This window comes from Lytechinus pictus, chromosome 2, assembly GCF_037042905.1.
Source record: "Lytechinus pictus isolate F3 Inbred chromosome 2, Lp3.0, whole genome shotgun sequence".
Taxonomy (NCBI): domain Eukaryota; kingdom Metazoa; phylum Echinodermata; class Echinoidea; order Temnopleuroida; family Toxopneustidae; genus Lytechinus; species Lytechinus pictus.
This window is the reverse complement of record NC_087246.1, coordinates 30,488,922-30,516,611: the sequence shown is the minus strand read 5'-3', so window position 1 is coordinate 30,516,611 and position 27,690 is coordinate 30,488,922. Positions and strand designations below refer to the sequence as shown.

Genomic DNA, 27,690 nt, shown 5'->3' with positions numbered 1-27,690 from the left:
TCTCTATTGATTCAAATCAACATTTTAGACTTGACCTTTAAGCAGGCAGATGCACGTTCCCACGAAGTAAACATAAACTATGCGCTGAACCCATCATAAAACGACAATTCTTCTTCTTTTTCTTCTTCTTCTTTCTTCTTCTACTTCTTCCTCTTCTCCTCCTTCTTTTTCTTCTCACTCTTCTTTTTCTTCTTCTCTTCTTCTTCTTCTTCTTCCACGACTGGCCATGAAGTATGGAAGACAGCAGTGTTCTGAGTCGAGGGAGCGCAGTGACCATTGAGAAAATTGTAGTTCTTTTTATCACGTTGAACTTTGTGATTAATGCACTTCTAATTAGGCCTAGCTGTTTGTTTTAGGATACATTATACATGTTATAATGATGATATTTTTTCTAATAAAGTGGACCCATAAGCTGCATGGGGTCGAAAATTGATACTGTACCCCTCCTGCTTCTTGCCAGCCAACGCCACTGATCTGTATATTATTCGTATCAGAGACAACCATCATTCACCTGCACCACCACCAACAACAGAAGGGGCTGGCCCACATATGGAAAACTAGCGGACAGAAGGTCCTCGCTGCACGCGCGCACCCTTATAACACGCAGAATTCCCTTGCATCATACCCTTTTTTCACAAACAAATGTGTATCAAGGACAAGTGTTGATTCATATAGAATTTCCGCCCCCCTGAAATGAATGTTAACAACTTCTTCTATCAGATGACCATAATTTTTTTTAAATTCAATTGGTGGGAAATGTGGCACTTTATTACATTAAAATCACTCAAAACCATCCATAGTCAGGAATATGTATTGGGATAATGGGTTTGGGGGACATTTTTATAGTACCCGGGTGGATTATATCCGTCGTCACATCGGTGGGTGATGGTATCAAGAATTTCCGCCCAGATGATAATAAAGGGCACATTGTAAGGCAAATACTCATTAAAGAACCACGGAGATTGGTTAATAAGGAAATAGTGCACTTTTATCATCAAATCAGAGGAGATTTTCTTTGTGATAGTGATGTACGAAGAGCAATCCTACACTCGACGTGCATTCAACATATAGGGCTGGACAGAGTTTTTGTGTACGTCGGTGTGTTGTTCGAGTCACAGCGGTTTTCTAGCTCTTTCCATTGCAGTGCTGAACATTTTATTAGGTATGTATAAATATATATACATTGTCAGTCCGAACTATAGATATAAATATATCAGATACCGTTATTTTTGCCAACAAAAATCAATTTTATTCTCTGAAAGTTGGATATGTCTCTGAAAACTGTGACGGGTCAATTATGTATACGAGGGGTGCATCCTAGCTTACCACTGCATAGGTAAGTCTGAAAATTAAGTTTTGCTTATTCCTTTCACTTTATAATTATGTTTTAAATGTTCAAACAACAATAATTTATGAAATCGACACAAAATATTGTGAATCAACGCTGAAACATTATTTGTGTATACATTTTATCCCTCTGTAATGCTAACTCCCCCATAAAGCCACAATGGAACATTCTGCACCGCTAGTCATACGATGATCGCGAGGTCTGCAAACGTCGTCTGCTATGTTTTTACATGTCCGCTACACTGTATGCAAGTTTTCGATATGGCAGAGACGAAAATTGAGTGCCCTCCCCCCAAAAAGCTTAACTGCCTCTATACCCCCCCCCCCCCCGATTCCGGCGCATCTGACCACCTTCACTAATCTGTATATTACTAGTATCTGTATCAATGACCATTCACCAGCTGCAAAACAACAACAAAAATACACAAAGCACCATAATCGACTAACTTGGAATTACGTCGGATATCATTATATGGATAATTAAATAGTCTTGACGGATACCCGGCGTGTAGTCTGCACTCGACGTCTCCTTTATTTAGCTTTGATGCACTTTGTACCACCTGTCCTGTGGCCGTGTTCGCACGTTCGAGAATTTGGCAAGTTCTAAACAAATTGGGTGACTATTTTCATTGTTATTCCTTGTTTTATCATATTGTAATGGAGGGAAAATGGAAGGAGCTCCCTGTTTCACTCAGTTGCTGCGTGAAGACAAGTTTGAAGAAAATGAAATTTGACAGAATGACTCCCGTTCAGGTAGGTGTTGACCCACATACTGATTTTCGTGTAAGTTTAGATTGACCGTCAGTGCAGTGACGTTTACAGTGTGTGTGTGGGGGGGGGGGGGGGGAGCTCAAGTCAAGGGTTCATTACATGCCGCCGTGCATGGGAAAATCAAGGCACGACGCATGAGACTCTCTCATGCTCTCTATGAGCTGATCCTTCCACTTCTTTGGAGATTCCTGGGGCCCGTTTCTCAACACCGTCATAAGTCCACTCGGCATTATCGTGAAATTGGGAACCAGTTTCTAATTTCCAAAGGACACTTTTTCACGACAAGACATGACCTACCTACCTTTTCGAGCTTGTTCACTGCTTCACCGCAGCTGGCGCGCTGATTCTAGATAAAGTAATCCCTCAAAGAGCTTAGATCAGAAAGATTGATTTCGTCGCCGTCTTTTCTCTACTCGCTAAAATGGGAACCAGGGGCCCGTTTCTCAACACATGGACAAGTTAGTCATATCTTTATCCACCAACCACGGAGTTAGTTCCAATCTTACTAAACCTGTTTCTCGAAAGGCTTCCTAACTAGAATACCTTGATATCGATACTATCGGTAAAAAGAGCAGACGAGACGTAGCCTTAGTCACAAAATAGCATAATTTTCAAAAAGAAAAATTATGTAAAAATTGCAAATATTATGATGAATTGGGAAATAAATCTTTTCAAAATAATATCACAGGTGAATTATGCATCATACACACTTAAAACATGAAGATTGGAGCATTCAATCGCAGAGAAAATTAAATTATAAATAATTCATTTCATGACTAAAAAATCACTTGTGGACGTTGAGATGAGTACCCCCGGGAGACCCAATTTTAATAGTTTACGAAAGTAAACCATAACGGTTTTCTTTGTAAAATGATGATAATTATACGGACTCTTACGATTTCAAACGTCATCAAAATATAGTTTAACGAAATATTTTTAATCATTGATACCGAAAGATACGATATTGGACAAATTATATGCATAAATTAGAGATAGAATTCATCCAACTGTTAATAGGGGTCTGAAAACAACAAATACGAGTTCAGTTATGGATGGCCTGACGTGGTAGAATCTTTATCGATTAAATCATTTTACTATTTCAAAATGAATGGTTTTGTGGCGCTTACCAACAGTTTTTATAGTTTCTTTGTATTACAATTATCATTGAATGCATTAACCCACTTGTTTTGTGATGTAATTTCAACCTCTATGATTGATTACGTAGGATTATAATTTTAAAATTTCTAGGCACTTTTGCTTGTCATAGACTACCCACGTGATGCCACTACGTCATTAAGAAAGAAGTTAAGACAGGTTCGGAGGTGTCATAAATATTTAGTGAGGTTGTTGTACCCGATCTTGGTAAAGAGGGCTTCGTGAAACGGTTAGCGGACAAGTAGCTCACTATCTCCGATTTAGTCAAGAAGTTAGACTTATGACGGTGTTGAGAAACGGGCCCCAGCGTGGAAAACTCCCCATAGTTTACTCTACTCGCTGAAATGGGAACCAGCGCGTACAACTCTATGGAAAATTCTCAATAGAGTTGTACACGCTGGTTCCCATTTCAGCGAGTAGATAAAGACAGATTACTAGTGACATTTATTTCGTTAGTGATGATTCTCTGACGAAATAAAGCTGATTAATAAACTGTCTTTATCTACTCGTGAAAATGGGAACCATTTATATTATAATTCAGGAGAATTTTCTTAGATGGTTCCCATTTTGAAGAGTAGATATAGAGAGAGAGAATGCCAATGAGATTTATTTCGTCCCCGGATTTCGTCAGTGATGATTCTGACGAAATAAATCTAACAATGTCTTTATCCAAGGCTCGACATTAGCGGTGGCCCGGTGGCCCGGGGCCACCAAAAATTCACCTCGGGCAACCATTATTGATAAAATGTTAAGTTTTGGTGGCCCGAATCGGGCAACCAATAATTTTCAAAGTAGCGCAATTTTTCTCCCAATTTTGCACGCATTTATCAACTTTCTACAGCTCAAATTGCAAGCCAGTTCGTCATGCGCCCTTTTTGTTGATCTACACACAAATACACACACACAAAGTTTGCATATTAGGCCTACAGCTATAGCATACAGTAGCTATTATCCAGCCAGACGCGCCGGCCGGCTGGCGTGAGCTTTGCATGAAGCCACTGCATACAGCCGTGCTCTAGATCTAGCTCAGCCTATTCAGACTCAGGGAGCTGCGATAAAAAATGTTGCTTCTGAGAAATCTTCCACAGAACTTTGAAAATCTCAGTCAAAGTCACATTTTACACCAATGAAATGCAATTCTACAGTCTATATTACGAAAATCTGGTGTACCCTGATTATTTGCAAGTATTAAGAAGAGGAATTATGACCTCTCTTTTGACTCAAAAAGACCGATTTCCACATGAATTAATACACATAAAAACACATAGGCAAGTACATCAAAGTCCCACGTGTGCATTTGTATGTATGTTGATACTTGGTTTCTTTCGAAGCTGTGTATTTTCTAGCCAAAAACAAACAGACAGTTTCTTTCTTTCTTGTTTATAAATGACTTCTTAAACCACTCTTGAGAAAGTAAATACTTTGGGAAGGCATTTCATTGATATGAAATGTGATTTTTTTTTCCAACATTTTGGCAAATATAGGGAAGGACTTTTCTCACACTTTTTCCAGATATAATTTTTGCCATTTTCTTATTTTTTTTCCCTTTCATTTTTTTTTACAGTGGTTAAACCATTTATACCCCTTCCCATTAAATATGCCTGATTAAAAAATATGTTTCTACTGAAAATAAAATAATACAAACTAAAGGATATAAAAATAAAAATGTGCCATTCCCAAAAAGTAAGTGAAAATTGTTTGCTTGGCTTTTAATTATATTCCAGTCAGAATAGACTGTTGCCACAGCTGTTAAAAAATATAAGTAATGGCTTCTTAATTTTCCCCTTTTCCCCATTTTTTTATTAACTTTGTTTTATTAATTTTTCTTTCATTTTCTTTTCTTTTTTCTCTCTAATTTTTTTCTTTTATTTTTTTCTTTTTTTCCCTGTTCTTTGTTTTCTTCTTTCTTCATTTTCTTTCTTTTGTTTTATTTCACTAATTTCTTTTATTATTTTTGTTTTCTTTTTGTAATATACTTTTTGAAAATTATTTTCGTTTGTTTCCCCCTTTTATGCATTGTTCTAATTTTGCAGCATATTTTTCTGTGATTTTCTCCTTCTATAATATGCTGCAAAAGAGAAAACAGAAATAAACTAGATTTGGGGCATGCATAATCTAGGTTTTAGGATTCAAAGAGGAAGGAAGGAAAAACCATTGTTTTGTACATCTATCTGAATTTGCTATGCACTATTTATTTACTTTACCATTATCTCTATACAGAGATTTAAAAAAAAGTCCACACAACCTGCGAACAATACAATTCATTTATTCTCTTTCAATCATTTCATTTTTACAACGATAGAAACATTTATCAATTAGCAAAGTAAAATAACAGCAAACAAGGTTTACATACAAGATGTATAAAGTAAAAGTAACATAGTGGTAGTGGCTGCAGAATTAATATTTCAGAAGTTTGTTTTATTCATTTTTAATGTTTTTCTTTATATTTTTCGGGCCACCAAACTTTAATATCGGGCCACCAAAAAAAATTATTTGATGGTTTTGGTGGCCCGAACGGGCCACCACCAAAAAAAGTTAATGTGGAGCCTTGCTTTATCTACTCGTGAAAATGGGAACCAACATGTATAATTCATGAGAATTTTCTTAGATGGTTCCCATTTTGGCGATTAGATTTAATAAACTACTTTACTCTACTCGCCAAAATGGGAACCAGTGCGTACAACTCTATGGAAAACTCCCCATAGAGTTGTACACACTGGTTCCCATTTTAGCGAGTAGAGTAAACTAGTTTACTCTACTCGCTGAATTGAAATGGGAACCAGCGCGTACAACTCTATGGAAAACTCCACATAGAGTTGTACACGCGGGTTCCCATTTTAGCGAGTAGAGTAAACTAGTTTACTCTACTCGCTGAAATGGGAACCAGCGCGTACAACTCTATGGAAAACTCCACATAGAGTTGTACACGCGGGTTCCCATTTCAGCGAGTAGAGTAAACTAGTTTAATCTACTCGCCAAAATGGGAACCAGCGTGGAAAATTCTCAATAGAGTTGTACACGCTGGTTCCCATTTCAGCGAGTAGATAAAGACAGATTACTATATTTATTTCGTTAGTGATGATTCTCTGACGAAATAAATCTGATTAATAAACTGTCTTTATCTACTCGTGAAAATGGGAACCAGCATTTATAATTCAGGAGAATTTTCTTAGATGGTTCCCATTTTGAAGAGTAGATATAGAGAGAGATTGCCAATGAGATTTATTTCGTCAGTGATGACTCTGACGAAATTAATTTCACTAGTAAACTGTCTTTATCTACTCGTGAAAATGGGAACCAGCATGCTGGTTCCCATTTTCACGAGTAGATAATACAGTTTACTAAAGTGATTCATCCCCAGATATATCTTGTTTGTGATTTATTTAGTGAATCGATTTTGTAATATAAGTTTTTGTCAACATTGTGAAAGTGGCAGAGTGGTCTTGAAGAGCAGGGAAATGCGGGGTAGATGGATAATTACAAAAATTATAATTCCGCGGAATCGTCGATGTCATCTGAAAACTTGTCCACCCATGGCAAACTGAGCCCGTTAAACATCGCATGAGGAAAGAGGTAACCAGTTGTGTGAGGAGCTTCGCATCGTAAACAAAGCCTCTCGCATCAATCCTTTTCAAAATCGCCGAAGCGAAGATTCTTTACATATCGTGGTGAAAGGAGGTACAAGTTCAATTTGGCTACCAGTTCCCAAAAGCACGGAATAGCCGTCCACTCTAGGCGACACCCCAATAGTATACTTACCCGTGCTAAACTGGGACTCCACTCATGCGCATTTGGGCCGCCCTAGCTTAGAACTAAGCAATATTATCTAGAAATTGTTACATTGTAGTCATTAAATATGTTCTATTAAATAAATTGATAATGTTTAATCGGTACTCACCGGTTCTTTTGTTGCATTTTCAGACCATTTCTCACAATTCTTCGTAAATATTTGCGGCAAATTTTGTCGCCATAGACAGCTTAGCATCCATCTTTATTGATAAATGGAGCGCCTTTTACGATAGTTGTTAATGCCGCGGAGAAATCGTTAGGCATTTTGGCCTGTGTTCAAGGCGTTCTTTCTGTTTTATTTTTTATATTGAAGATTGTGCATTTGTTGAATAGCGCCGTCTACGTCAGGTATGAGATCGAGTGTATAAATACACTCTTCCAAAATAATTATGATTCCGACCTGGCGCTGTTTAACTTCAATCTCTTTCACCTAAATTAGCGATGAATGCTAGCATTATAAAATATATATTATTAACGTCTGACGAAAAGAATAACCAACCGATCAGCTGACGAGAACGCGAATCACGTGATCTTCATATCAGCTTCGATCGCGAGTCAGAAGAGAAGAGCAGCTGCCCAGAAAATCAGGAAAAAGCCGTGAAAATGTAAGTTCCCCTTCATTTCTTTCATTTTTTGTTGTTGCTAACGATGCATTTACACTATAAAATTATAATTTAAATAAGAGAAAGGAATATAGCTTGTACTTGTGATATAATATATAAATATCCTGTTCTCAGAGATTTCTAACCAAAAATACTACTGATGTCGCCTATGAGGTCCATACATGTAATGTTGGACCTCATTGGTACTAGGAGTGCATAAGTCTAACTTCTTGACTAAAATCTAAATCGGATTTAGTGAGCTACTTGTCCGCTAACCATTTCACGAAGCCCTCTTTACCAAGATCGGGTACAACAACCTCACTAAATATTTATGACACCTCCGAACCTGTCATAACTTCTTTCTTAATGACGTAGTGGCATCACGTGTCGTGGGTAGACTATGACATGCAAAAGTGCCTAGAAATTTTAAAATTAATATTTATAATCTTACGTAATCAATCATAGAGGTTGAAATTACATCACAAAACAAGTGGGATAATGCATTCAATGATAATTGTAATACAAAGAAACTATAAAAACTGTTGGTCAAACGCCACAAAACCATTAATTTTGAAATAGTAAAATGATTTAATCGATAAAGATTCTACCACGTCAGGCCATCCATAACTGAACTCGTATTTGTTGTTTTCAGACCCCTAATAACTAAAATTGGATAAATCTATCTCTAATTCATGCATATAATTTGTCAAATTTCGTATGTTTCGGTATCAATTATTAAAAGATGTTTCGTTAAACTATAATTTTGATGACTTTCGGAGTCATAAAAGACCGTATAATTATCATCATTTTACAAAGAAAACCGTAATGGTTTACTTTCGTAAACTATTAAAATTTGATAACCCGGGGGTATCCATCTCAACGTCCACAAGTGATTTTTAGTCATAAAATGAATTATTCATAATTTAATTTTCTCTGCTATTGAATGCTCCAGTCTTCATTGTCTAAGTATGTATGATGCATAATTCACCTGTGCTTTTATTTTGAAAAGATTTATTTCCCAATTCATCACAATATTTGCAATTTTGTCATAATTTTTCTTTTTGAAAATTATGCTATTTTGTGACTAAGGCTACGTCTCGTCTGCTCTTTTTACCGATAGTATCGATATCAAGGTATGCTAAGTTAGGAAGCCTTTCGAGAAACAGGTTAAGTAAGATTGGAACTAACTCCGTGGTTGGTGGATAAAGATATGACTAACTTGTCCATTTGTTGAGAAACGGGCCCCTGGGCTGGAGTCCAGATAAACATGATAAAACACTTCCATGCGATTGCATTCTAGAAGACTAGATATTTCTACGAAATCTAAAATCTAATCAAATTGTTCCATTTCACTTACCAATCACTTACCAGCACATCACTAACTTAGAGGTGTTCAAGTCAAAGATCGAAAAGAGCTACCTACGATACGACTAAATATCACCGTGCCCTCTCTCACCCGCTGCATTCATACCAATTGGTCCAGCAGTGTACACATCCAGATCCAGATCCAGATCCAGAAGTCCATATTTTGATCGATATGAAGTCCATATTTTGGTGACTTATTTTAGCACTCTGTTCCTCGGCTTTTCTTGCTCTTGACGTGTAGAACCGCGACAACATTAATTTTTGGCCTAAAGAGGGCGCGCGATTTATATTCATATCAAAGACATGACAAGCAAGCAGTAGAGGAGCACGGCCAATATTAACCCAGGGAACTCCGGCCCGGCCCAGGACTCGTCCGTGTAATACTAGGCGGACATATGATCTCCAAAATGGGGTAAATTGGGGTCACAATAGCACTCAAAATAACAGGGGAAAAATAAATTATGCACTTACCTCGATTATATGGATGAAGGTCTATCGTAAGACACAGAATAATGAATTTGAAAAAAATATGATTGTATGGCTACTCACCGGAAAGAGCCCTGGTGAGTAGGGAGAAGGAGTTTCGGCAAATATTACTTCTGTAAAGAAGCGATGTTTGCCGACTACATAGAAATCTCGGGCCAAACGCTGTTCGGTGTACGAGGTTAGTATAGCATACTAACCTTGTACTAGTGTGAGTGGGGGGTACCTCAAGTGATGTTCGTGTAGGCTCCACTTCACTACCGCTACACTATGCTACACCTACCTGAACAGCAAGGTACAAAACTCGCTCTGATACTCCGAGTGACAAAAGGTGGAACTTTATGGGGGGTAAATATAAAACTCCTGCAACAACAGTCAAAACGACCTTTATTTTTAAAGAACAATAAAGACTAATTTTTTTACATTTCACAAAGTTTCACTTCTTTTACGCACTTCTATCAGTCTCAAAATTGGAAATTAAGCATGCTCTTATTTTGTGGTACAGAGAACATACACATACATGCAGTTCATTAGACCCTGTTTTTCACTACACATTAGATCATAGTTCCCAAGATCCCATGTTTTACAGCTTGTAGTCAATACCTTAGACCCCGTTTCATGTTTGCGTAAGGCACATCCCAGTTAAAATAATATTGAATGCTTGTGGGGAGAGTTGGAGTCAAAGCCTTCATCATTTCCTGGGGAAGTTTGTTCCAAACTAAAAAAATAATCCAGAGTCACTTTCCTTTTGAGATGGGATATTATTAGAAACAGCTTGTCCTATAGTACTTTAAGAGTTGTGTGAATACAGATGTGATTATATGTTATTAATGAAATTAATCTTTTTTTTATCAGGCAGCAACAATTCCACTTTTTCTGAAGAACAAGGATGTGGCTGCAGAAGCGGTAAGTACCTTGCTCACACTTTCATCTCAGGTTAGGGTATGTTTGTGGTTCGATTGAGTGTTGACACTCTAACCTCAAATTATTGCAAGTAGATACTGGGGGCATTCCATAACATCTAAACATTAAGAACCAGTGGCCTGTTTTTGAACACTGTCATATAAGTCTAACTTTTTTTTATACTAAATCAGAGAAAGTAAGCTACTTATCTGATACCATCTCACAAAGCCCTATGTGCAAAGATCAAGGACAACAACCTGACTGAATAGTTATGACACCCGACCCTGTCATATCTTTTTTGTCATAATCCACAGTGCACCATCACATAGGTATACTATGACATGCAAGGGCTTCAAAATTTTGAAAATTTAATATTATGTAATCAATCGTAAAAAAAAATGAATTTACATTGCAAACAACATTGAATTGACGAGAAATTTGCCATGTCTAGGCTTCCATACTCAGACAGATTTGTTCATTATCTTTTTTATGTAACTAACAGGTGACAGGCAGCGGAAAGACACTAGCCTTTGTTATACCAATCATAGAAATACTACAAAGGAGAGAACAGCCATGGAAGAAGAAAGAGGTAAGGATCAAACTTGTACATCTTACAGAAGAATTATGTTAAGACATTGAGACAATAATATACTTATATGTATTTGTTAGTTCATGTAAGTTATTGAAAACTGAAAGTGTTAAGTTGATACTAACATAGGCCTAACACAAATCTTATTGTGGAAGCATAATGGGGGCATTTTTCAATAAATCTGTTATTTTTTGCAATTCTCAAATTAATAAGAAGTTGAACACACACAAAAAGAGGAGAAAGATATTGAGTATGTCTTTTGTGCATATTGGTAGAGAAAGAGGACGTTTCATTTTTGACACAGGATCTATCTAGGTTGCGGTCATAACGTCTTCTGACAACAATCTTAATGATCCAACACCTTAATCAAGGTCAATGGTTATGATGATCTTTGATTTACCATTGATTAAGGATTACAACTCAAATGGAAAAAAAACCTTTTTTTTGTCCATAGGTTGGTGCTATTATCATCACACCAACACGAGAATTGGCGACACAGATCAACGAAGTGTTGGAACATTTCACTAGTCTCCTTCCCAGTCTGAAACAACGTCTGCTGATAGGGGGCAGCAGTCCTCTCGCTGACCTGGAGAAACTACAAGAGGGGTAAATAAAATATTGCAATTATATTTTGCTTGATTATTACCGTGTTTACATGCTGCTTCGGCTCGCGGTTCAGAACTGCGAGCCGATGCAGAATCGGCGTGTAAACCCTATTTACTTGCATCGACTCTCGGTTCAGAATCGGCAATTTTGCACCACCAAAGCAATAGGTTCAGAACCGCGAGCCGATGCAGAATCTGCATTTTTTTTTACGTGTAAACAGAAAGCCGATTCTGCATCGGCAATTAGCGCGCATTTCATATACTTTACCATTATGACGTACTTGTAAGCGCATGGATCCAGCGTTGTCTTTATTAAGACGTATATAGTTGGTGCGTGGATCATTTCAGGTTTTTGCCACGCGAGCCGATTCTGCATCGCGAGCTGTGACAGTGTGTAAACGCGGTGCAAGATAAACCAAAAGTCGATTCTGCATCGGCTTTTGGTTCTGAACCAAAAGCCGATGCATGTGTAAACACGGTATATATTGTCATTTATACCATGCTCAGCCGCGGGTTACAGTTACTACATCATACAGTAAAAGATGGATGTTGCATGCATAAGAAACAGAATGCTGAAAACTTGACAATGTTTAGCCCATCACTAACCTTTCCCTTTTTTTGTCTGTCTGTATGAAATTAAACTATCTGTCTATCTCTTCCACCAAACGATATCAAGGCACACTACACTATCAGTGATGGTGTAATAATAGTTCTGATAGAAAAACAAATGGATCACTTTCTTTATACCTCAGTCACATTTCCCCTACGGCGGCCGCATGGTGAGTCTAAAACAGCCGTTTTAACATTTTTTGTACCAGCTACATATAGGTGGTTTGAATTAAAAATGATTAAAAGGGCTGTTTTCAACTCGTCGTACAGCTGCAGGAGGGGAAATGTGACTGAGGTATTAGTCATGTTGATATTCAAATTTATCCTTGAAAGCTTTAGAACACATTAAACATGAAAAAATCAAAGTTCAAATTCTCAAAAAATAGGCCCTATTTGTGGGAGATCGAGATTGTACAAATCCCGTTTCAAGCTGGAGAACCAGGTTAAAAAAGGACACGTCTCATCCTGAGCGACAATCTAGATAGAAGACCCCATAGACACTGCAGGATTTTTCTGAAGGGGTTTGCATTTTGACAAGCAAAAAAAAAGATCATGTCTCCCAAATGAAGACACTTTAAGTTCTTTGCCTCCCTCTCTTCTTTTATTTCTTCAATTTTATGGGGTGTGCCCACACCTTCCACCTACCCCCCCCCCCTACCCTGGATTCATGCCTGATGATCAGTTGACCTGAACGGAATTCGTGTAACATTGTACAGGCTACAACACTTGATATTCAATTTTTCAAAATGCTGAGTACTATTACCCTAGCTTTAGCACTGTAGTGTTACCCTGATCTGGTGCTCGAGCATTCAAGGAATTCCTTCCTAAGAACCACGTTCCCATTTACTAAACTAGGGTGGAGAGTGGCAAATGTAGATAAGCATCATGCCAAAATGATGCTAGTGCTGCAATGTATTACGTGTCATCCTCTTTCTCCAGAGCCAACATTCTGATCGCCACACCAGGTCGTCTTGAAGACCTTTTTGAGAGGACCACTACAGGGATCAGTCTACCAGCAATGGTCAAGTCTCTGGAGGTCCTGGTGTTGGATGAGGCTGACCGATTGCTGGACATGGGATTCACAAAGAGGTACTTACAGATGGATGGTTTGGGTGGGGGGAAGGGGGGAGTGCAAGTTGATTTAGAATTGACCCGATTTTCACAAATAATTTCCTAATGAAAATCAGAAGTGAAGTACTTGCCTTTGAAGCAGAGATTTGCAACATTACACTGCTCATGTTGGGGATCACTAAGTAGGTCATCCTCCTGTACTGACTGCACAGAAACGTTGCTAGCACTAACATTGCACTAATAGATAGAGGCCCTGTTACAACCGGTAATGTGGCAGCGATGCCTGTTACAACAATGCATCACTTACACATTGAAATAAACGTTTTGACTTCACAATCCGAAAGGTGTGACGGGGCTTACTTTTAGTGCTCTGTTAGGCTAACATAGTTTCTGTGCGGCCGGCACTGAGTAATAGGTTTGATGCTTCAAGTTCCAACACTTCAATGATTATGATGCAAGTTACAAATTAAAGTGAGCTGAAATGAATTGCATTCTCTTTCACTTCTAGATTTTGAGTCATACGTTATCTGTTTAAGCACAGAGCAATGACCAGAGCAAGTTGATCATAACTGCGGTAACTTGAAACACAAATGGTACATGTACCTCTAACCTTTGAGGAGAGCTTGAACTGAGTTTTGCCAAAAAGACACAGTGTACAAGTGAATAATACCTTTATGTAATTTATTGTGTATTGCATAATGGAATTGTCATTCATGTTTTTGTATATGTTGGTCTTATTTATATTTTGACAGCATCAACACAATCTTGGGTTACCTCCCCAAACAGAGACGGACTGGTTTGTTTTCAGCAACTCAGACAGATGAAGTCGAAGCACTTATCAGGGCGGGACTTAGGAATCCAGTCAGGATTGTTGTCAAAGAAAAGAACAGTTCATCTACTGTAAGTTTCCATCTGACAGCACTATTAATTTAACCTCTTTTATATTAAGGATGTTCCCTTGTTATGCTTGTGCGCATCCCTATCTGCGCATATTTTACGCCATGCGCATTGACGTTTCAATAAGTGAACAGGTGAATAATCGGCTTCAGGTATCAGCTGATATTTGCAGTCATCGGCACCCTAACGGCAAATCTTGGTGTGTAATTTTACAAAGCTTTTAGCTGAAAATAATCTATGGACCCAAATTTTAAGAGCATCTACCTTTTCTGAATACTTTACTCTACAGTGTTGCAAAGTATGACCTCAAGTTTGATTGAATGGGATAGTTGATGTTGTGTATAATTTTCCTTTATGTAGATACAAGCATTTTGACACGTTTTTTGTGATTTTAAAAGCACCTTTGCTTCAACAAAAGTGTTGATGGTTTGAAAACAAGCACATGAACCCCCAATTTTTAATGTTCACACATCTTTAGTATACCTTTCTCTGGAACCATGCAAAGTTTGGTGAAAATGGCATTGGTTTTGAATAAAGTGCAGCATTTATTGTACTTCTTAATAATTATGAGTGAATTCTTTATTTCAAGTATATAATTGTGAACTATGATGTAAAATTTGATTTTGACTGAGTAATAGAGGTATAAACTCAACGTTGTGATCTTGTGGGGTCTACAATTAATGCTGAATAACTTTCATTGGGTATTTCTAGAAACCTTTCAAATGGGCATACTTCAAAGCTTTAAAAAATCAAGCACATGAACCTATGTTAATTTTTGCAATATTTGGAATATTTAGGTGCTAAATAACTCTATGCAAAATTTTGTGAAAATGACATGGATTTCATTTTAACTGTGGAACGTCCTTAAATGCAAGAATATTATGATTATGTTAATGAAACCAGACCATCTCAGTTACCTTTGACTTTTTTATTTATTTTGGTGCTCAATGTATTGTGTGATATTTGTCCATGACTGCAGAAAATTCAGCATTATAGCAAATGGGTTTGACCATTTCAGTACCAGAGCCCACATGCAGGTTTTATCTATCATAGGGCATAGATAACAAAACAAACAGCTAACAAGTGTTTGCTCATAAAATCTTTTATTTATTTGTTGTACAGGATGTGAGACGAACACCTCTAACTCTAACAAACTACTATGTGGTGAGTAATTTGCAATTTTATAGAATTTCTGTTTATGCTCAGATGAATTATTAGAATCATACTGTTGTGCATCATCAAACAAAGTTTGGAGGTTATGTTTAAAAATCAGTATAGGGTTGGGCAGGTAGTTATGAACTATGTTGCCACAGAAATGGCCTATGGTGGTGTTACCATGATTAATGTTCTCATGTAAGGCCATCCTGACAGAGTGGGAGTATTAGTACCCTTTAGTGGTAAAGGAAAATGGTTTGCCAATATTATGTTTTTTTGCTTTATTCAAGAGTATGACTTTACCGCATACATTCGTAATTCCGAAGCTTCGTTATTCCGAAGGTTCGGATATTCCGAAGGTTCGTTATTCCGAAGGTTCGTATTTCCGAATGTTCGTTATTCCGAAGGTTCGTATTTCCGAAGGTTCGTTAGTCCGAAAACGAAATGAGGTTTGTTATTCCGAAGGTTCGTTAATCCGAAAAAGAAATGAGGTTCGTAATTCCGAAGGTTCATTAGTCCGAAAACTAAATGATTAACTAACCTTATTTCGTTTTCGGACTAACGAACCTTCGGAACAACGAACCTTATTTCGTTCTTGGATTAACGAACCTTCTGAACATCGAACCTTATTTCGTTTTCGGATTATCGAACCTTCGGAATAACGAACCTTCGGAATAACGCCACAAATGTTCGGATTAACGAACCCTTTTACGTTTTCGGATTAACGAACATCGAGGTATAGGAAATTTACGTGTTTCGGAATTACAAACCTTCGGAATTACGAAGTGTAACCGACTTTACATCCTAACAATAGCTTAATTTTGTATACTTTTAATAACATTTCACTCAATTTGTTACTCTCTGATTGTGTATTTGTTTTACATTTTTGTGTTGCTAATTCAATAGGGTTTTTTCCCTGTCATTGACTCTTTTTTCTCTCTTTTAGGTTAGCCCAAGTGATGAGAAGTTCAGGTTGTTGGTTGCTTTTCTTCGAAAGTACAGAGTGAGTCAAAGTTTACAGACTTAGCTCATTAGATTGGGCAGTACTGATCTATGCCTCAGGCTCATAAGTCCAAAAGTTTGATTGTGCCCTTCCTTTTTTTTTCAAGTGCCCGTTTTAAAGTGATAAGATATCTTTTGTCAACAAACTTTTCATAAGATTTTCATTCATGACCCTTTAGATTTATGTTAACTGTACATTGTAAATCAGTCTTGATTTTACTATTATCATTTATTTGTTTGTAATAAAGATTGATTAAATGGATAAAAATTTGCGGTCATTAATTCCAGGACCAGAAACACATGGTGTTCTTCAGCACATGTGCGTGCGTGGAGTACTTCACTGTGGCCCTTCAAGCTCTAGTACGGAATACAACCATCCTCTCACTGCATGGCAAGATGAAACAAAAGAGAAATAGTATCTTTAGTCAATTCAGGGAACTTACAAGGTAAGTAAATTCTTACGACTACTGAAGCAGTGACCCCTCACCATTAAAACCTCTTTCTAGTTCAGTAATTCCCCTAAAAAGCTATGTTACTGTTCTAGTGCATTACTACATTATATGTATATGTGTGTGTCCTGAAGCTGATGTTGTGTGGATTATATTTAATCGCAATGTTTAAGTGGATGTAGTTAACAATTTTATAGGAATGTTTAGTTTTGATTGGGTACTTGATTAAAATAGAAAATATTTACTTAATTTCGCTCTTTTTGCTGTAAAACCATGTTTCAGTTATGGAAAAGGCTGAAAATTTTAGGATTAGATCTTTGTATGAAACATTCTGATATCCAATCACTTGATTTGTTTACCGAGTGTTAAAAGGGTTATTTTAAAGATAAATCTAGACATTTCCAAGATTGACTTAATTTTTGTTCTTTCTGACCCAGATAAATCTGTAGTAAATGTCATGGTGTTGGATTAAAAAAAAAAGATTTGCAAGTCCATCTTATCTGCAATTATATATATTTCTAACAAGAGTTCATTAAGTGGTACTTCTCTGAATAAGTTTGGTGAAGATAATTTGTATTATGAGACCTGTAAATGTTCCTAATTTAGTGAGGAGAACTTTCACTTTCTTTTTAAAAAATAAGATAAACCACTTTCTATAATATCCATTAAACTAGACACTAATTTCATGATTCTTATCAAATGTATATTTAAAAAAAATTATGAATTTATGGTATTTATTTTTTCTACAAATTTTACATTGAGTTAGCATTTTTTTTCAATTAATAAATCATTGTAGTCTGTATGCATTCTTGCATGTGAATGTGTATTGATGTTTCTTGATCTTATCTTTCTTTGTTCTGTTTTCAACAAACTCTCCAGTGGCATTCTGGTATGTACTGATGTGATGGCTAGAGGGGTTGATATCCCAGAAGTCCATTGGGTTCTACAGTACGACCCGCCAACCAGTGCAAGGTAGGAGACTTTCAAATCTATTTTAGACACTGTTTCGCGCGAAATTGGAAACTGCAGCGTAGGCATTCCACATAGAATGAGTGGAGTAGCACGCTTGAAATGTGCGAAGATCGCTTCCCGAAGAATGGTTGTGTCCTCACTTATGCTAAAATCAGTTTCACTAGGCAAAGCGATTTTCAAAATTACATAGCGAGGTGGTTTTCTGAACCGGTTTAGAAGATCGCTTCAACCGTTCTCATTGTACGTTAAACCAGTTTCCACTAAACTAGTTTTAGGACAGCAGTGAGAACGGTGTCTTACTCATCTATTATACTATTGGTTTTTCACTAGTCTGAATTCCCAAGGGATATGTTTACTTGAAAGTTAGCACCCAAATCAAACAGGTGTGCATATATAGTGTATTGAATGGGTACCTGGGAGGATTAATTCCTTAAATGTACCAAGCGCCTATAGCAGCTGGAGCTTAAGCCAGGTTAGTGTGCCATTGAATAGGCAACTAGATAATTGGTGCCTTATAATTTTGATTACAGCCACCATTCCATTGAAACTTTCTGTGCTTAAAATAGGGAAACTAAAATAAAACATGATAAATTTCTGTTAGCTTATCAATAAATAGATATTTCCCAAAACTTTTCAAATCTATGGTGTAGAAAGATAATTTTGTGTCAATCCTATAATTGCCTTCATTATTAATATAGAAAAAGGGGAAAATCTGCATTAATGCTATTGCAAATATATAGGTGAGCAACAAACTGGGAATAAAGTCTATGAAATTGGTTTAGAAAGAAGTGGGAATTCTACTCTGATTTCTAACTAATTTGGTTAGAATAGAAGCTTAACACATATATTATAATTGGTCATTGGATTCAATCAGTCATTCTTGCACGAAACATGCACATCCTCCATTCCCTGTGAAGCAGTTGTAAACTTGTTGTGGCAAACTTGGATAAACAATTGATTATGAAATGTACAAGGCACAGCTGTTGTACAGGATGTAGATGTAATTTACCATCAGGGAATGTTGATTGAATGAAATTAACAAGAAATTAACAAACAGATCCCCATACTTCATGCCACCTGTCAATCAAAGAGTGAAATTTACTTTCAAATAATGATGAAATTGACAAGCAAGCGATTAAAGAGGGCAGTGAAATGTACACTGAATTGGTAAACAAGGAGGAATTTGGGTTAACCTGTTGACCATAATTTGATTAGAGTATGGTATTCATTTCCCATAGACCATAATCTGAATAGTATCAGGCATAAGGCTTAACATGCCAAAAATCATATCAAAATAATTGATGATTAGGGATATTGTGCAAGTTGATTATGTTGGTGATTATTTTTAATCTTAGCATGAGAAGAGCAATATTTTTTCAATTAATTTTATTTATTGAAGTAATGCAGGTCTTGAACCTAAACATTGATAAAAAAAGACTCAAAATCAATGATAAGCCAATAGCCATATTTTGGTATTAAAGACCTGAAATTTCCATTTTGCTCTGCAGCCAGAGGTGTTTTAGATGTTATTTGTTATGTAACAGTGGCTTATCTAGTAAAACACCACTTAGGTCAAGTATAATGTTTGTGCTTTTCTAACATTTAATGCCAGAGACTTTTGCTGAAATTTAACCCTCTTACCACATCTGTCATCAGGAATGGCAGTAAAAGTGTGGCTCTTCTCACTTTTAATGCTTATGGCTTCCTTGATTGCCATCATATTCGAATAGTCTAAGTATGTTCATTTCCATTTTCTTCTTCCGTCTCTTCTTTTTTTTTCCTGTTTACTTTTGTTTTGCACCCCATACAAGTGGTGCAGTTGGCATGCCCCCCCCCCCCCCCATGGCTCTACATATTTTTAATTCATCCTTTTGAAAGTCAGTGGTCACATTTGTACTGCGTATTTTTGTAGTTTTTCATATGTATTTTGATATTTATCCCCATGCACACTTCTAATCCCTTTCCCCTTTTCTGCAGTGCCTTTGTACATAGATGTGGAAGAACAGCTCGTATTGGTAACTTGGGCAATGCCCTGGTATTCTTACGACCCTCGGAGGATTGCTACATTGAGTTCCTAAAGATAAATCAAAAGGTAAGTAGCACCATTTCACTTATCTGTAAAATAGCTGCATTTTTCCTTAGAATAGTGTTGGCATATTTAAAACATCGATTTGAAGTATCCATGGGCTATAGTTTGGCAGTAACAATATCAAACCAGTTTTATGAAATCTACTAACAATTATGTTGTTTCTTTTACTCAATATTGACTTTATGAAATTATGACTGAATTAGTGACTGAACAAGTTCACCTTTATTTTTTTTTCTTCTTTTCATAAGGTTCACTTAGAGCCTTATGAGAAGATAGATGAACTTGAAGTAGTGGATGTTCTTCCTAAGCTGAGAAAACTAGCAACTAAAGACAGGTGAGAAAGAGAGCAGTAATAATGATAGTATATCCAAAGTTATAAATCGAGTTAATCCCCATGAACGAGATTGCTCATTAATTATAATAATATTCTGCTTTTACATAGCACTTTTCACCTCGGAATGACATATCTAAGGGACATGTTATTATGCCAGTCATTGTATTCTGGCTTGGCCACTCCCTGGGGAGTATTCCTCTCATGTGCAGCAATTTCCCAATCTCATCCTTCCAATTTTTCCCATTAAATGCATTCTCCATCCTCGACCCAACCCTAATACCAGCAAATGTAACTTAATCCTATTTTTTTTCAGGAATTCTTAATTTTTTCAAATATACATCCTTGTAAATAATTTCCCCCTTAACTTGCCTTTTTGTCTTCTTATGCTGAACCAGCCAGCCTTAATTTCATTTTATTTAATATTTCTTCTTGATGCTTGCTACATTTCAGAGCTTTATTTGAGAAAGGAACAAGAGCTTTTGTCTCCTTCATCCAGTCATACGCAAAGCATGAGTGCAGTCTTATCTTCAGAGTTAAAGGTATTTATTTATTCACGTGTTCTTGCAAACTGGGTGATATTTTGAAAAATAAGAAGCATCTATATAGAATTAGATAAGCAATGGAGTAGTGAGGGATGTAGATATTCTGAATGTGTTTATTGAAATTCATGGAAGGGAATATAATGGCACACATTTTCTTCAACACTTTGATAAAAGGATCCAACTCTTTCATGTCAATGATCGTAATTTAGTTTCTGAAACTTTAGAACTGTCTATCATATTTTAAGGTACATGTTATGGATTTAACAAATTAGAATATAGTGGAATGAATTTATGCGGTTGGGCAGTATGATTTAGTCAGTTGAGTGAAATTTTGATTAAAGTTCTATTTTGTGGCCACAAAGAATGTCTGACCCCCTGTATATTAGACCTTGCTGAAATAATGTATCATTTTTCTAGTTCTTTTGAAAATTTCTTATACTCATATAAATGATCATGAATTGGACAATTCACATAGTGAAGTAAGATTGGGGAAAATGGGGGTCAGACGTACCAACAAGTTTATAATTTTAAAGCATTGTTCAGCTATAAAGTATTGAATTTGATCACATGCATTCAACTTTATATTACCAGAGCTTGACATAGCAGCGCTTGCCAGAGGTTTTGCTCTCCTACGACTTCCTCGAATGCCGGAGCTGAAAGGGAAGAACTTCCCAGACTTTGAACCAACAGAAGTGGACTACAATTCAATACCTTACAAGTGAGTGGGTCTGTTTTATTGCTAGGAGTACTGTAATTGAATTGTTTTAATATGTGATGTGTTATGACTTAGATTGGTTCGTTTGTTGTTAGATGACTTGATTGAATTCACAAAAGTGGTGTATTTATAAAGGAGGCTCAAACAGCCACCTATATTGTACATTTGTAGGTTTTTATACTTGCCAAAATATGCATATATATTAATTACACTTAACCCATGTGCAAACTTAAAGAAATTGTACAGATTATTTCTTCAAATATAGTTAAAGCAATTTTTAAAAAATCTATGAGGATGTTTAAACCATTAAAGTGTTCAAGCTGCCTTTGTGAATAAGGGCATTCTCTCAATTTGTTTGAAGGGAGATGTAAAATGCATTGATCATTGTCACTGTTGGTCTCTTTGGCCATATCTTTAAACAATAAGGCCTGAATTCACAAAGGTGGTTTTTACAACCATCGGTTGAACCCATGGTTTATGCAAATTTCCTTTATAAATTATGCTTATTTATACCATGGTCACATTTGCTCTACGGCGGCCGTACGCTGAGTCGAAAACAGCCGTTTTATTCATTTTTACTAAAACCACCTATATGTAGCTGGTCCAAACAAATGTTAAAACGGCTGTTTCCGACTCGCCGTACGGCTGCCGTAGAGTAAATGTGACCAAGGTATTACCACGTATATTAAAAAATGACTAATGCTGATGCACGCTTTTGTCACAATGCGCCAAATTGACGCCTGTTGCCACGGTTGAATACGCTATTTTATTCATGAGTCCACTGTTTGAAGAGTGGACTCATTAATTCAAAATAGTGGACTCATGAATGAAATCTGCATAAACCATGGATTCAAACGATGGTTGTAAAAACCACCTTTGTGAATTCGGGCCATTGTATCCAGTGTTGCGGGGTGGTGCAAGAAAATATTTGTAATCAATTGCAAATTTCACATCCAAATTTGACAGTGATAGATCCATTTAAAATAAAGCAAATCAATGTATATTTGTAGATGCAAGAAGCAGGCAACAATCAGTTGTAAATTTGCAATAGATCAAAAGACTTGAGATTGATTTTGTGACCTGGGTCGCGTAACACAAAGGTTAGCGATTAACCCTACACTTGATTTTCACGATTGATTGTACATTATAATAATAATAATAATAATACAGGTATATTTACCCAGGGAAGCCGCTTCAGTTCCGAAAACTGTTCTCCCAGCGGGCCCTGCTATTATTATTACCCCGGCTTTAGCTGGGCTGCCTAGGCGCTCAAAGCATTCAAGGAATTTCTTCCTACCGGGTACCCATTCATCTCACCTGGGTTGAGTGCAGCACAGTGTGGATAAATTTCTTGCTGAGGAATTGCCTACATTGTAGGCAATGGAATCAATCGTAGAAAAATGTTCCAAGATCATTGCTAAGCTTTGTGTTAAAGGCCCCTCAAATTGACTAGCAATCCATTGCAAGTTTCTTGCAACACCCCATTTGTCTCTGGAAATGTGTCTTGCTATGAAGAAAGAGTTTTTTTTTTAAAGTTTATCCTCACTGCTTTAAGTCTGTCTGTCAGTGAAATGTGTGTTGAGACACTTCTCTAGACAGTGATTGTTTGTCTTGTCTTTGTCTTGGCTGGGCACAAGTATCTCTGTCTTGGATAGGGCTGTCTTGGTCTCTGTCATCAGCCAAGCACTAATCTTAGTATGTTGCTCTTTGTAGGGATAAGAATAGGGAGAAGCAGAGGAAACACAAACAAAAGCTGATTGAAGAAGGAGTTATCTCACCCCACTCAGGGAAAAGGCAAAGAAGAGTAAGTATTCTACCCATACCCTAAGTTATTTTGATAACATTCATTTCCCTTGATGTGCTTTATAATTTTGTACAAAATATATTCAAATGTAGTTGAGCAGACACTCATTCTGTTTTAATGTTTATTTTTTTGTTTGTTGGGGTGAAATTTTATTTCACTTTGTTTTGTCAATGAGCTGTGTATTTAGAAATAATATTCACACAAATGAAAAATGCCTGTGTTTTTTTTTCTTGTCTTGATCCTAGGGTAAAAGTGTAGCATGGTCAAAGAACAAAGAGCAGAAAGAAAAGAAAAAAGAGAGGAAGCAGAAAAAAGAAGCTGCTAAAAAGAGAAAACAACAGGTGAGTGAACAAATACTATTGGCCAAAATTAATCAGCTATCTTCCATACAAAGACACTTGACATTTACAAGGGCAAGGCCATCCCAACAAACATTGATTGAATGAAAGGAGAAAAAATCCAGCAAGCATAACACCAAAGTTAGGTTATGAACACCAAAGAAATTTTTTTTTCATTAAATTTCATAAAACAGTTATTTGTGTACATCATGGTCGGTATGCAGATTAGGGGACTGATGATGTCACCCACTCAAAATTTCTTTTTTATTTCATTAAATGAAATATTTTAATTTTCTTCTCATTGTCATTTAAAACAAAAATTGATTCCTCCCTGAACATATTGAATTTCCATTGTTTTAACATTTTGTGGTTCAGTCAAGTTAATCATTATTGTCAAATTTGTAAAAAAAATTGAAATATTGTATAATTAAAACATTCAACAATTCAACATTCAATAAGAATCCTAAACCCTTGATTTTCTGGGGTGGACTTGACCTTTAATGCCAGTTGTGGTAGCAATCTAAAAATGGGCTTGAACAAATTTTGTAACAGTGATCACCAGATGGGTGAATCGGTAAGAAAAAATGCAATTATGGAGGCTTAAATGTTGACAGAATGCAGTCAAATATCCCTTCTTTTTTTTTTTTTTTTTTTGAGTGTGTAATTACTGTACAGGTCCTATATAATTTTGTCTTTTTAACATTTCATATTTATCCTTTGTCTTTTTTTTTTAGTTTGATGAAAATGATCTCAATGAGTTGGCAGATGATGTTCGTCTCCTGAAGAAACTCAAGAAAGGAAAGGTAAATATAATTTTGTTGTTCACTAATGCTATATTTTCCAGAGCTGCCGCTTGTTCTGCAGCACTCGGTGCATTAGAGGAATTGGGATGATCGTTATGGGTTTGATATGTGGTAATTAGAATTGATGTGGACATACGTTAAGGGCAGTGGCGTACCTAGGATTTTCCATAGGGGGGGGCAAAACCGTCCGCCCAAAAATTTGACAATCAAAAAAAAAAAAAAAAAAGTCTTCAATCACAAAAAAAAAAGGTCTTCAAGCTCGTCAGGGGGGGGGGGGCAAAAAAAGGTCTTTCAAGCTCGTCAGGGGGGCAGGGATACGTCCTTTGCATGGGTTGTGGCTCGTCAGGGGCCCCCCCCCCCCCCCCCCCCCGTAGGTATGCTAGTGGTTAAGGGTTTATTCCACCGCAACTATTTGAACCTAGATCTATCCTGATCATTATCTCAGTGGAGAGCGGAACAGTGATGAGTTAAAATTAGGAACATTTTATCAACAAAGTTGTAAGGACAGATTAAAAGAGAGCATTTATTCAGATCAGCGGGAAATTTGGAACATCTTCAATGTTTCTTGCGGACATTCCTGATCAGAAAATGCCCAGTTTGAATTAGATATACAGGGAGATTGATGGCGACATGTTTCCCAGTACTGGGATGAGCTTGTAAGGTTTATTCAGATGTATTAACAGCGGCGTAAAAATGTGAAGTTTACAAGGCAAAGATGTCTTGCCAGCGAAATTTTATACTATTTGTCACTTCAGGTAAAAGATCTGTTTTTTCTATGACTCTACCCAATCTAGAAGTTAAGTGGTATTTTGAAATAAGGCTTTAAGGGGTGTTGCAAGAAAATTGTAATTGATTGCAAGTTTATCTTTTACTTCGGTCAAAAAATCAATTGTTAGTCTTGAAAATAGCTGCAAATTGTTAATATTTGGTTTTTTGCAGCAGCAAAAGTATAAATTGAATTGCTGTATTCAAAATTGATCTATCACTTTCAAATTTGCAATTGATAGTTGTGATAGAATTTTTAGTCATGTGAAAATCCATAATACTGTCAACTAAAGTCAAGTCAACCATGTCATTTGTATGTGTTTGTGCGGGTTGCACTGCAGATCAGTTTTCGCAAGCAGTGAAGTGTTGGGTTTAATTCCACAATGGCATAACATGTCTCTGTTTTTTACTGTTCTTTTTATATTTTTACAGATAAGCAAAGAGGACTTTGACACCAATTTCGGAGTAGATGGTGAGGATTCATCAGCGCGGCAAAAGGAAAGCATGGCCGACAAAACATGACAGTCCCATGTATCCCGTTTTAAGTTGGACAATGATTAGAAATATGCAGATAATAAATACTGTGGTATTCCTAACAGATCGGATGGAAAGACTTGAGATGTGCGACTGTGTTGCTCAGTTATCGAGGTTGAATTCCTCATTCACTTTATAAAGAACTCGTCTGAGCTGTTTTAAGTTACTACTGAATTCTTCGTTTCGCAGATGATTTGTACAGGACCTACCCAGTCCCAGTTGACAATGGCTTAAAGGTGTTCCTGGCAGGAAACACTATTTAAATTTATAGAATAGAATTCAAGGAGCAAAAATAAAAATTGATTTTTTTTCTGAAAATGTCTAATTGCAAGTCATAATGAATGTGCAATAGACTGGCGATACCATATCCCCATCCTACTTTTTCTTATATAATTACATGAACTCATTATTATTTCATATTTTCATGCATGTGATTGTGTGTAAATTATGTCTTCCTTGTAACAAAATAAGATTCAGCAAAGATGATCTTAAACATTAAATCATTTGTCAATCCTGTATTTACATTCTTGGAGGGGAATAATGAATAAATAGGATTTTATATAACAATATGCAAAAGAATAAGTGGGGATACGACATCATCAGCTTGGTCATTGCACATTTATGAAGACATGCATAGAATTGTCATATCTTTATTCCAAGTCCGATTTTGATCTGTTCAAATCATTTTTTTTTCAGCCTTATGTACCCCATTATTTCCACAAAGTTAGTACTACATGTAGTTTCATCATATTCACAAGTTATTTTGATGATTCTGAGGGTGTTTCACAAAGATTTTAGTCTAAATTCAAGTCACACTTAAATTCTCATTTGCATGCGGTGTAGAAGGTCTCACTGCATTGGTCAAATCATGCCAATAGGATGCGTGCTACTGGGTGTTTGTCGTTAGGTTTGCATGTCACATATCATGTCCTCGTCAGAGTTTAAGCAGGACTCTAAGTCACACTAAATCAATCAGTATAGTTTGTCCTCAATTTTTATGTGCAAAGAAACCTCTTAATGTCAGGATGAAATTAAATGTTTATTTTATAACACTATACAGCTGCCTTTCTTATTACCAATATAATAGAAATAAGTCTATTAGAACTGCTCAGTTAAGGGAGTACATGGCCCCATTTCATAAAAAGTTGCTTTGATAGTAACTCTTGCTGGAATATCAACAAACATGACAACGGTGAAAATTCTGCTTTTTGATTGGCTTTACCAATAACAATCGAAATTCAAGCAAGAGTTGAAATCTTTTTCTTTTTTTTTAAGTTGCTATGATAGCAACTCTTGCTGGAATGCCAACCACCCTGACAACAGTGACAATTCTGCTTTTTGATTGCCTCTTCAAATTGAAGTTGGCGTTATAGCACAAGTTGCTATCTTAGCAACTTTTTTTAATGAAATGAGGCCCAGTGTGGCGAGAGGAAAATGGAGAGAACAGGTGGAGGGGAGGGCTAATATAAGGGGATAGACACGAGATGGCAGGGATATAGGGAAGAAGCTAAAATGGCATGAGAAGGAGTAGGAAAGAGGAGAGGGATGGAGTGAAGAGGGGAAAAAAAGAGCAGAGAGGAGGAAAATGGAAGGAGATGGAATGCACAGGGGGAATGGAAGAAAGAAATAAGGACAGCAATTGAATGGGAAAGAAGAAAGCATATAACAGTTGGTTCCGCATAAGATATCCTACCAAATGAACCTTTCATGTTGGGGCAGCTTCTTATTACTGATCTTCACATTTCAATAGAAAACAACTGGGAATGTGGGATCACTGCTATGAAAGATGGATAGCACCTTTTGGGAAAGATTCAAAGGGGCTTAGCAGTTTTCCCATATTTCCCTTTGTTTTGTCTATGAAAGTGAGGATTCATAAAAAGAAGATGATTACGTAATTCCTGATTGAAAGATGCAACATACTTAACAGGGTTCCCAGCTTATCAAAAACAAAAAAAATTCCCGTTGAAGTTTAAAAATTCCCTGATAATTATTTAAAACCCGT

At 36.6% G+C, this 27,690-nt stretch overlaps 1 protein-coding gene across 1 annotated transcript; it reads left to right on the top strand.

Moving 5' to 3' along the window:
* The first annotated feature begins 1,671 nt into the window (after positions 1-1,671).
* Positions 1,672-26,743, top strand: LOC129254420 (ATP-dependent RNA helicase DDX55-like). Its single transcript, XM_064115292.1, has 18 exons — positions 1,672-2,100; positions 10,368-10,418; positions 10,918-11,004; positions 11,459-11,610; positions 13,158-13,307; positions 14,042-14,189; positions 15,309-15,350; positions 16,288-16,344; positions 16,632-16,789; positions 17,672-17,764; positions 19,742-19,856; positions 20,102-20,187; positions 20,638-20,726; positions 21,321-21,447; positions 23,158-23,248; positions 23,494-23,589; positions 24,321-24,389; positions 25,587-26,743. Exons 1-18 carry the CDS (start codon positions 2,005-2,007, stop codon positions 25,674-25,676), a joined length of 1,797 nt encoding a protein of 598 aa, XP_063971362.1. The 5' UTR covers positions 1,672-2,004; the 3' UTR covers positions 25,677-26,743.
* Positions 26,744-27,690: the final 947 nt, after the last annotated feature.

Coding starts and splice junctions, on each gene's coding strand:
- LOC129254420 (XM_064115292.1), top strand. CDS start 2,005: ATGGAGGGAAAATGGAAGGAGCTCCCTGTTTCACTCAGTTGCTGCGTG. Junction 19,857..20,101: donor TCCTAAAGATAAATCAAAAG/GTAAGTAGCACC, acceptor TCTTTTCATAAG/GTTCACTTAGAGCCTTATGA. Junction 24,390..25,586: donor AGAAACTCAAGAAAGGAAAG/GTAAATATAATT, acceptor ATATTTTTACAG/ATAAGCAAAGAGGACTTTGA.